The 11,722-nt window shown below is 37.4% G+C and overlaps 1 protein-coding gene across 8 annotated transcripts in view; it reads left to right on the top strand.

The window, feature by feature from the left end:
• Positions 1-10,837, top strand: part of LOC139138376 (KN motif and ankyrin repeat domain-containing protein 1-like) — a 103,062-nt gene extending 92,225 nt beyond the window's left edge. For 6 of the 8 annotated variants that reach the window (XM_070706730.1, XM_070706734.1, XM_070706733.1 and 3 more), the window contains 9 exons: positions 96-216; positions 1,087-1,341; positions 1,614-1,851; positions 2,140-2,352; positions 2,814-2,912; positions 3,321-3,422; positions 4,272-4,370; positions 5,101-5,135; positions 7,980-10,837. In XM_070706730.1, the coding sequence (XP_070562831.1) occupies positions 96-216; positions 1,087-1,341; positions 1,614-1,851; positions 2,140-2,352; positions 2,814-2,912; positions 3,321-3,422; positions 4,272-4,370; positions 5,101-5,135; positions 7,980-8,328 (1,511 nt within the window). In that variant the 3' untranslated portion in view covers positions 8,329-10,837. The remainder of the gene's footprint in view (positions 1-95; positions 217-1,086; positions 1,342-1,613; positions 1,852-2,139; positions 2,353-2,813; positions 2,913-3,320; positions 3,423-4,271; positions 4,371-5,100; positions 5,136-7,979) is intronic. The other 2 variants (XM_070706738.1, XM_070706736.1) reach the window with 2 other exon arrangements.
• Positions 10,838-11,722: the final 885 nt, after the last annotated feature.

Genomic DNA, 11,722 nt, shown 5'->3' with positions numbered 1-11,722 from the left:
ATAAATGTTCATCTGTGATCATGCACTGGTCAAACCATGGTACAGAATGATGGCTTTACTCACTTTTACTTTCATGGTTTGTATTTCTCCACCAGGGTCCAGCCCATCACAGTCAGAATCACTTCTCAGAACTTGCATCAAGAACAACCACGAAGCGAAAGTACATGCCGGCAACAAGGCGGAGTACGGATTTGTCAGAGTCAATGGAAACGTAGGGTAAGAAATATCTGATCATAGTTTTTCAAATTTTTGTTTCAAAATCTACACTCTAAATGTGTAATCTACTATGATAGTAATACACGTGAATTTGCACACTATTTCCTGCTGATTGTAAAATGTGTCTGTGAAACTTGCAGATTATCTAATACTTATGATGGAAATTCATCGCCTTTGTTTCTTCAAATCTGTACCTTTGTCTTGCTCAAGAAGCCTCTAAGTTATTTCTCATTGTACCAACTGCAATTGTCATTTCTGTGACAGATCAAATTTCAGCATTTCCCATTTGGCAACTTCTTTCACCAGCACTAGCCGTTCTTTCTAAAATACTGGAAAATATTATTGTTTTCTCTGCTAAGCTTGCACGTTGTCCGATAATGTTAATATTCAAACACTAGTTTCGGCTTTAGTTGCAATTATTTGCACGGTTTAAATACTAGGCAACATAAATGCTGTGAAAAGGGACCAAAATATGAATTTTTCTATTTCTCAGGTTTGTTTGATAAAATTACTGCTACTGCAGCCTAATAGTAATCAGTACACTGTAAACCTATCACATTCAATCCAAAGAGAATGTGTGCTTTCTTTAAAATATGACTTACCGCTGAGGCAGAATTTTTGGCAAATAATCTGGCAACTTGTGCATGTGAAGAAGTTACTGTTCTGTAAGTTGGTATTTGGCAGGAAAATAATGGTGTTTGAAGGGTTAAAAGTCCCTCATGCTTGCCCACCCTTTATGTAGCTTAAACTTAGACTACCCCTCAGTTGCTGTGTATGATTGGGATAGTCTATTAAGCTATGAGGGGGTTGACAAAGCAGGGGATGGGCTAGATGAACTGACTGGCGAGGCCCTATGTTTCATGTTCTCAGTTATGATGAAACCGGAAGCAGTAGTTCCAGTAGCTCTAGTGATTCCGACTCTGACAGCTCCGACAGCGACACCTCTGAGGAAGGATCCTACGACGGCAGACTGGGCAAGGTGATGAAGGTTTGCGAGACGGAAGGCAAGGTGGCGTCGGTGTCGGAACTGGCAGCTCACGGCAAGGAGGAAGAAGGATCTGTAAACGGCAACGGAACGAAGAAAGAGGAGAAGAAACCATCGGATATTGTACAAATCGAAGAGAGGTTTGTGTTGATCATCCCCCACTGAGTCTGGTGTGGTTTATGAAAATCTGTAAAAGTTAAAATGTAGTCCAACCCTTTCAACACCACGATTTTTCTCCCTCAATCATCATTTTGTAACAATTTTATTTTCTGTAAACTCCCTCTGTGCATGCTGATCTTATATTGTAACATCATTCCAGCTTTCCTGATTGCTGTTAATCACTAACAAATCACGCAGCTAATAAAGATGGCATAATTGCAAGTCTGTGACGGGATTTCATTTTGTCTCTTAGTTTTGAGTTGGGTGACGAGCTGGGCAAGGCTCTTGCAGTGCTGGAGAAACACCTGGAGAAGCCTGGAGGCTTGGATGCCAAGGAGGTGGCTGCATGCGTCAGTGTGATCGCCCAGGAATGGTTCCGTATTTCCAGTCAGAAAGATGCCAGTACTAAGAGTGTGGCGGACCACGTCAGGGCCATCCAAGAAATGTCCAAAGGAGTTCTGGAGAAAGTGGTCAACTTGGCAGATGGCAATGTGAGTAATTGGTTTAGAGATGTGCACATCCTCAAATCGCCATTAGTCTAGAAAATACCTCAGTTTGCTCTTGAAATCCTTGATATTGGGCAAAGTGTTCAAAATTGTGTAGTCAACTTTTAACATATGTGATATTTCTCTTCAAGCCAAAATATGAGTCAACATGTTCTCATTAAGATTTTATGTTCACATAATCTGCCATGTAAGAGATTTGTATTGCCCTATTTTCCAACTGAAATTTGCCTTGGTCTTCAAAGTAAGCATTCTTAACATGTTGTCTCTATCTAGGGCAACACATCGCTGCATTACTGCGTATCTCATGGAAATTTCGCCATCGTCAATCTCCTACTGGACACCAGTGTTTGTGATCCAAACAAACAGAACAAGGCCGGCTACACTCCAATCATGTTGGCATCACTGGCCATCCTCAAAGACGAACAACAGAAAGTTGCCATCCAGAAGCTGTTCAAGATGGGAAATGTCAATATCAGGGCAACCCAGGTCAGTGGCCCAATGACCCTTTGACCTCTGAACCTCCCCATGTTGTTAAAGCTGTAATTACTAACCTTCATGTTATTGATCTTTATAATCAAAAATCAAAGTTTATTGTTTGTTGAGATTGCATTTACAAAAATATTAGAGAAAGTATGTGTTTTCCTCTTTGTGTACGACACTGGTTGAATCTTTTGGTTGCTTGGATAGATGTTGACAGAAATGAAATACAAGTACGGTGTCAAATATGTCAAGGTTTGTTTGCATGATTTACTCTGATTATAGGAGTAGCAATGCTGCAAAATGTGAGAGAGGTAAATGTAATCAATTAACAGCTGTATAATTTTGAAATTAAGGTACATATTTGTACCAATTGCAGGATAGCCAAGATATATAGAGTACACTCCATATGGTGTTTGTTATTGTTTTCCAACTCACAACTGTAAATTTATCACCATCTTGTTGTACAGGCTGGTCAGACTGCCTTGATGTTGGCAGTCAGCCACGGTAGACTGGATATGGTGAAACTCCTGTTAGAATCCAAAGCAGATGTCAACATGCAGGATGAGGTATGTTGTTTTCCCTTCTTGTCTCTCTTCCTGCACCTACACCACCATCATGCACACAGTTTTTTTCTCCATTTTATCTTTTTAAACAACTCTAACCAATCTTCATTCCATGTCAATTTAACCCAGCTACTTTTCAAACAAGCAGTGTCAGTTTTGCGCTGTTTATGACAAGTACTGCGATTATCTACTGTTGAGTGATAAACGACAGAGATAGCTGCCCTGGTCAACAGTGCATGGGTTCAGTGAACTGATTCAAGACGTGAATGTTATGACATTTCATTGAACCCGGACCAGACGTCTATCAGTTGCTGTGATCGGCACGGTTGAGTCACTCAGACTGCTCATCCGATAGCCAGACAACTGATAATCAAGAAGAAGGTCTCATGTTCAGTCTTCTTGTCATTACAGGATGGGTCCACAGCATTGATGTGTGCCAGTGAGCACGGCCATCTTGAGATTGTCAAGCTACTTCTAGCCCAGCCTGAATGTAATCCAAATCTCTTTGATAATGTAAGTATTTAATGAGGCAGCTGATTTGGATCATTAACTTTCTGACCGTGGTTGGCAATTAATTTGATGAACTTTCACCCCAGTGTCTCTCAGTGTTTTGACTGAATTTGTTGTAGCTGTATATTACAAGTATGGCACGACTGTAAACTGTTGAACTTTGGTGTACACTTTTGTATTTTCATTGTTGGATGAGTTCCCAATCTCTCAAAAAACATCAATTAATTTTCATTTTTGAATGCTTAAAAGCATAAAGAAGTGGTTAAGCTCCCGATATCAAATGATAGAAGTTTTATGATTAAATCTCTTCATCAATATTCATTTGTCTCCTTTTAAGTTTTCCACTCAAAGTCTCAGAGATCACAATGAGAAATGATAGAACAGGAAACCTCCCCACAGGATTGATGCAACTGCCTTCTTGATTGAATTTATAGAGATCTATTACTGTGTTCACACTGTAGCGTTTAGGTCACCTCTAAGATACCCAGATTTATTTTTTTTTTAAATGTGAGCATACTGGAGCAGAGGGGTGGGTTCAGGGCCAACCCAAAATTTTAGATCACGCGAAAATTGTGTTTATAAACTGTTAGGTTGACCTTGTCACAGATTCCCCAACAGATAGCCAAGAACGAGGTTGATATTGTGACCCAGAGGTGGAAGATTCAAATATAGTGTGAAGGCAAACCAAAATTATTCTTCTTGTCTTACCACAGTCTTGAGTAGCTCTGGTGTGAGTTTGAACCTAGCAAATGAGTACACAGATATCATGCACTGGCAAGTGTAAAATAAAAGGGTTCAGTAATTTCCTAGGGTGTTCATTTTGATCATGTTTTGTTTTTGTTATGCTTGCAGGATGGCAGTAGTGCCCTGGCCATCGCTATGGAAGCAGGTCACCGTGATATCGGTGTTCTTCTTTACGCTCAGATGAACTTCTCTAAGAACTCATCACCGGTAAGTGTTGTCATCTATTACCAAATGAACTTTACATCTGGATTCTCCACTAGTAATGCCTGAATTTGACAAAAAATAATCACCAGATCTGTCCACTGGCATATTTTACACTGTCTCATAGCCTTATCTGTATTGTAATTTCTTCTGATAATTTCCTGACCATATCAGATACAAAAATATAAGAAATAGTAGCAATGTAACCAGTGTAGAGAGATAAATTGCCAACTTTTCTTTCAGTTGAGTGAAATAACGTCTTATCTCCAGTCACTGATAGATACATTGTTACAGTAATCGAAATTTGTTGTTAGGCCAAATTCTTTGCTTTGCGTCCACACATATTGGTTTTTGGAGTTTTTTGTATAAAAAAACCGCAAATTTTACATCGTTTGCAATATCCTTTCTCAAAGCCCTGTCGTGACTTACAAAGCAAAAGCAATAGGTTTTTTAGCAGTCTTATCACAACCATTGAACCATGTGGTGATATATAATCATATCCTGTATGAGCATACAGTTGTAGAAATTTGCATTTTGTATGAAAAAGCTCACAGAAAGGCAAATTGATTTTGTTATAAAATTTCTGTTTGTGTGTTTTTAACCGCCTAACTTTCAGAATTTTAAAAGGACGCAAAACAAATAATTTACTTACTTTGCCATTACTGTGGATTTCAATTTCTTTTAGCATAACTCAGTAATATTCCATTAACGAATTATTCTTCTATATTTTTTGAAGAGTTTATCAAGAGCTCGAATTAAAGGGTCACCAAGGTGAGATTAACTTCTACATCAATAATCCATCATTCAAACAAACTAATCTTTTATCATCTCCATTGTTTTAATTTATTCATATGATGCATGTGCAAATAGATAACACTTATATCCAGATTTTGATGTGAAGCAGAAAGCTGCAAACTTGTAATCATTATGATTGAAATCATTAGAATTCTTTGTTTTTGGACTTTGTGAGTTGTCCTCGAAAAGTATTTATTCTAAAACAGAAGTGAACCTATGTCCAGATTCATTGAACCTCATGTATACAAGAAATAATTTGACACTCAGGAAATTTTGGTAATATTTTTTAGCCACGTTTCACAAAATGAATGCAACGTTTTTCCTCCAAGCTTTCATAAAACAAACAACCCTGATAAGAATCAAATTTCTGCCTCAAGTTAGTTCGCGCCTCCAAATTGAAAGAATTAAACTTTTGCTCAAACTTCCCCTATAAGAGATTGCAACGTGTTAGAGACTCAGAACAGGTTACGTGCAAGGAAATATGAAAATGGATAAGACATATGCTTTCAGGGAAAACTTGTACTGTGATTACGTCAAACAGCCAGTATCAGAAAATGAGCAATCCAAGGTTGCAGGCTGCACTTCAAGATTGTTTATCATATACCATATCATGTGATCACATGGACAGTACAAGATGATCACATGCAGTTCTCCTGGGGAAATTTTCATGAGAGGGCTATCGTGGTGCAGGCTATTTTTGTCTGTTGAAGTTTGTGGATTTTTCACTGTAATTTAAAAAGAATTGTTGCAAAGGATTTTCACGAGAGAGCTGACAGTCATCACTAGAGGGCGCCATGTCCCAGTGACGCCCTCTAGTGGGAGAACTCTGGATATGAATGAAGGGTAGAAAGATTTATGTTTATGAGTGGTTACTGGGAACATCATAGCTATTGATACCTTGCTAGCAGTACACATTGTCCAAGACAGTCATCTCTTTACAATTTCTGTTTAGCTGAGATGATGACACTGCAAGATCTTCCTCTTCAAACAAAAGTGTTATTAATAATCTTTTTAAAGTGTTTATTCTATACTTTCAACACTGAAAATCAGCCTGTGCCAACAGTGACGGCTTGGTATCTAGATTTGTTTGTAGTCACTTGTCATAATCATGTGAGAAAGACAAATGCAATCCCTAGTTTTTGTTGACTCATGTTATGATGAGATGACGAAAGACATTAAATATATATGGTGTTCACATGTTGGTGTATTAGTCAAAATGAAGTAATTTAATTCACCTGTGTGAACAAAATGCCAACATGGAACCTTCATACACAGAAATTGAACAGTTTTGAAAAAGGGCAACTTCACATCTGATCTAGTTTGACCTATGGTGAATAGATATTGAAAAGAAGTTGTTGTAAATCAGGGTTGAAATCAGCGTGAATGTCTTGCAAGAGATTTGCCACAGCTTGCCGTAGACAGTGAATAACTCTAAATTTAAAAGACAATACTTGAAGTGACAATGTTTGTCAGTTTGTATAATATTCAGACATCAAGGGCTTAGCTATTCAAACTTCTGATCATAGTTCTGGGATGTCCAGAAATTGATGTCACAGACAAGATAGACCTTTAAACTAAAATGTATGGTTATTATATTTGATATAGGAAAATGTACTTGACCTCAAATAACTGACACATGACAGTATCAAAGCGTCTACTAGTGTTTTCAGGCATGCCCACTGCATGAATCCTTGTGTTATGTTTCATAAATATATCTGTCTAGTTCTTTGCGCATGTTTTCTGCCTGCTTACTGTAGCCGGTAATCCATTTCTTTCAATTTCCATTCATTCTGATTGGTCTGTCTGCTACCATATTTTCCCTTATTGTTGTAAAAGTCGTAGGTCAGAGGTTATAGGTCAACTAAAACACCCTATTACCATATTTTTGGAGCATGCAGTATAGATATTGCATCTGATTCCTTGACACTTATTTTGCCTGATAAGAAATTTTTTAGTTTCAATTTCACATGCTGTAGATTGTACTAATTTGCCGTTTTATTTGGATTACCACATTTTTTTTATTTTGCCAAAAATAAGTGAGGAAGGTATGTTAAGTTTTCAGATTTTGGTAACTGGAAAAACAAACTGGTGCTTTTCATCGATTGGATCAATGTTTACAAGCTATATAAGAGAAGGATTGTGCAGATGCTGTATTCTAACTCAAAACAATTGATAGATGCTATATGATAAGCTGTGATACTTTGGAGCTATTTGGAAATATTTGAGTTCTGTTCAAATGAATAATGCATTGGTACTCAGTATAGTTCACTTCTGCACAATCCATTGGGATCCAATCGACGAAAATACTTGAGTTTGATTTTCTTCTGACGGTAAAGGTTTGTTTAGAGCCCCAAGAACATCGCCCTCTGTGTCCGTTTTTGTGTATTTTTTGTGATTGATGTGGGTCATGTTGACAATGACATGTAGGTGACACTCATTAGTTGTAGAATAATCAGATATAAAGAAGAAAATTTAGGAATACTTACCGACCGTTTTAGAGTATATAGTACCCATGTGGTGATACTGACTGACTAAAAACCCCCTGCTAATAAATACTTGCATTATCCATTTAGACTGTATGTGACCGTTAACCTTAGATAAATGGTAGTATTTTATCCAAAAATGTATCATTCACCAAAGTGGCAGAGTTTTCAGAGTTGAAGGATTCAAACCAACATTCCGGACAGGCTCTCTGGTGTATACACTCGGAATACTTCAAACCAGACCAATCTCAGTTTTCAAAATTGAATTACCCTGGTACTGGAGTATGTGGTGATATTTAAACACTCACTGTATTTTTTCCCCCTTCTTCACACCCAGCCCTACTCGAAGAATTCCTAGCAGCCCAACAACCATCACCTCCAGTAGAATGAGCCCCGCCATGGGAAGACGCAGTCCATCCCCGCGGACGAGCCCCCTTCCGAGCCCATCGCACATTCCCCTCCCCAGACGGAATTCCACCGGCAGCGCCAACCACAGCTACACCTCCTTCAAGGAACGACGGGAACAGCAACAGCAGAAGCGGACAGTGTCAGCCGCAAGCACGGCTGCAAGCAGCTCTACCACCAGTGTGACGTCATCCAGAAGGACCGTCACGCAAACACCACGGACAACAAGACCATCATCTGCCGGGTCAACCAGAGCGACCAGAACAGTCAAAGGAAAATGAAACCAGGAGATATTATCATCCCTAGAGCATAACTCTGACCATACACTACCTCATGATACAAAATTTTTTTGATTGTATTAACTATTAAAGCACTGTGAGCTTTCTATTAATTTTTGTTATAGTAGAGTCTTTTGGTTCGGTTATTTTTATCCTTGTTTTATTATCATGTAATCGAGAAGATCAAAGTGTATTTAACAGAGAACCAAAGTTGAAACTGTGTCATTCTGGTTTGTTCAGCTATTTTTTTCAGGATCATCTCATTACCAAAGTTTCAACAGTGCCTTAATATTTGAAAATTTCAACAAGACTTATCCACAGTCTAATAACACACAAAAAACGCTATCCTGATGAAGGGTTTCTCTTGATAAAATAGACAAAATAAAAGCAAAACATCAGCAGTATTATTTCCTCTTACTTCAGTTTTGACTGTCTTGCCACGAATAATTTGGGTCAGAATAAATTCAATGTCAATTATGGATGAAATTTTTTTGTCTCTGTAATGATGAACTGAAATATGTACCAATGGGCATAAGTCGTTGCTCTGTGATCTAGTACGTACTCAGAAGCAGTAAAATCTCATTTTCAATGAAGTCTTGTTAACTTTATCCGGCTTGAATGAGTATTTTCACTCCTACCAACCAACCACTCTGTTCACATGTACAAGTAATTTCTCTCGTGTCTTCACTCACGCCAGTTGATCCCATCCAAGTGGACTTTTTGTTTATTGTCAATTTCACTGTGTTGTCAAATTTTCAAACATCCAATGGGGTGTACTGGTCTTTCACACACAGTGGTCTCAACCATGGGTAAAATTCTAACAAATGAAATTTCCAATATATTTTTGAGCAGTGATGAAGCTTTCTAAAAAAACCAGACAACTCCTTTGAATGTATTTTTGTGTTTTGATCATGATGGGACAGGATTTAAAAATATGAATTAAACCATTGTTTAAATGTATTCTACACAGTAGTGCAATAGGTACTGTGCTGTAGTTTGTCATTATCTGAAAAATTTTGTGGATTTTTTTGTAGTGTTTGACTAAAGTGAACTTTTTGTAAATGACTGAGCAAGGCCTATCGGTGTGAGATGTGTGTCCGATTTTTTAAAAGAATACCGGTAATGCAAAAAATTGAAAAAAGTCATGACACTAACCTCATATCGAGTTTTCTAACTGCCGTATTTTGCTGATCAATATAAAAGATCATTTACTGGAATGGATTCTGCTTTGATGCTCATGGCTATTTAAGATTCAGGCATTTACAGTAACAAGGGGACAACACTGGAAGTGGCAGAGAGACAACATCTGAATTTGGGGATGGGGCATCATCAATACTGTCAATGTTATGGGTTCTGTTCACACACTTTTACCCTAAATTCAGTTTTGCTGGAGTTTGCAGATCACAGGTGGTCAACACGTAGTGCCAGATATGACTCAAGTTTGGCCCACGAGTCAATGTTTCATGTTAGAAGTGGGCACTATTGTACTGGTAGATTGTTTGTTAGTACGTATTTTTGTTTGCCGATTAAGTGTTGAAATAACCAATGTATAACCCCATCACAGGGCAAACTAAACCAGGTATCAGAGCTCTTTTTTTCTTTTATTTAATATGCATAATATGTTTTTGTTTTGACAATATTTTCACAAGTGTTGGCACAGTTTATAGCCTTCATTGCCAAGTTGTGGAAAATGTCAAAATATTAAGTGATATTGTATTATAATTGTTCTCATGTCATTTGCGTATTGTTTCAGAGAATTTTAGGCAGTTAATCAAATCCACTGTACAGTAAAATGACAGTACAGAAAGTTATGTTCATTCAAGCGACAGTATCGTGTATTTCTACCCTCAACTGTGCAGAGTCTTCTGCAGTCATAGAAGGAAAAAAGTGCTTAGGTTGTTTTTTGACTTGAACAGTTCACGTATTTTTTTAATATTAACATATAGCGGCTAGGCCAATTACTCTGACAATCTCCTGTATATACCCTACAAAAAAGGTCAATTCTGCTGAGAGAGATCACTAATATCAGCTTATCTGGTACTTTTTCTGTTTAGTTAAGGGAGCTGGTCTGGGTTTCTGCAGTCTTATTGGTCAGAAGCGCCTCTGTGACTGTGCAAATTTACATGAGGCTGCCTAAGTTCAGACGAAAAACCACACTCGCGCACAATGAAAGTGTGCAGACATCACTTGACGTGTATATGGATTGTTTCATGTATCAGACACTTCAATGACTGGGAGAAGACAGGTCATTTTATTTGCTCAATATTTCTTAATAATGTCCACCAGTGTATAAAACTTTTTTTTCTGATTTGCTGTGTAGATGCATACAGCCTTTAAATGCTTGTAGAGGTTTTGAAATCAGACGACAGCATCACTGCAGCGCCCTCTTGCTTTCTCTCTTGACCTAGAACGGTGTCAATATAGGGAGCCATTTGTAATACAATTAACAACGTAACAGTTTATACAAAAATTATTTTATCATTGTAATAAAACCAATATTTATATAACAGTATCAATGATTTGTTTTCGTCCACCTTCTATCTCTCCACATTTCTTTTCTATGGTAATACGAACACGATTGGAACTAATTTGGGATAATTTGATAGTGAAGTAATGTCTAATATGCAAATGTAAAGCTCATCTGCTTTTCTTTTCGAGTTATACACTTGTTTTTAGCTACTATAGACTATAGTCTATAGAAGCTATTGGGATGGGTATCCGTCCGGCGTCCGTCGTCAGTCTGTCTGTATGTATGTATGTATGTATGTATGTATGTATGTATGTCCGTTTGTGAGGCGTCCGTCCACTCAAATATCTTGAGAACCGCAGTACTTACTGATTTGATATTGTTTGTGTAGATGAAAAATACGATTTTGAGAAACTATTTTTTTAATTTTTTGATATTGTTGAAAATAGGCAAATTAATGCCAAAAAAGGTGTTTTTGGTAAAAAATCTTCTTCTTCATAACCGCTGGTCAGACAGCTTTGTTATTTGGTATACAGGTCCCTAGGGGTAATCCAACTTAGACTTGTACAAATTGTGATGAAATATGCAAATCTGTATTTTTAAGGAATTTTTTTGTCATTTTTGGTCAAAATTTGACTTACATTGTATGTAATTCTTGTACTGTATAAACCCTATCAATTCACCCGGAAAAAAATAATTAATATGATTTTAAATAATTGAATTAATTAGGAAATCATCAAAGCCAAAATAATTTTAGTGTAGAATTATCAGAAAGTTCAACTTTTTTTGACAGTTCATAGTGAAATGCTTACCATCTTGGAGGATTAAAACATGTAAAGGCAACTTTCCTGAATCCCAACTTTGACATATTCTGAACCGTCATTTATTGTGCCCTGTATGTTATCTAAAAGAAATTGCTCAAAATAGTCA

This window comes from Ptychodera flava, chromosome 8, assembly GCF_041260155.1.
Source record: "Ptychodera flava strain L36383 chromosome 8, AS_Pfla_20210202, whole genome shotgun sequence".
Taxonomy (NCBI): Eukaryota; Metazoa; Hemichordata; class Enteropneusta; family Ptychoderidae; genus Ptychodera; species Ptychodera flava.
This window is presented reverse-complemented; position numbering and strand designations above follow the sequence as displayed.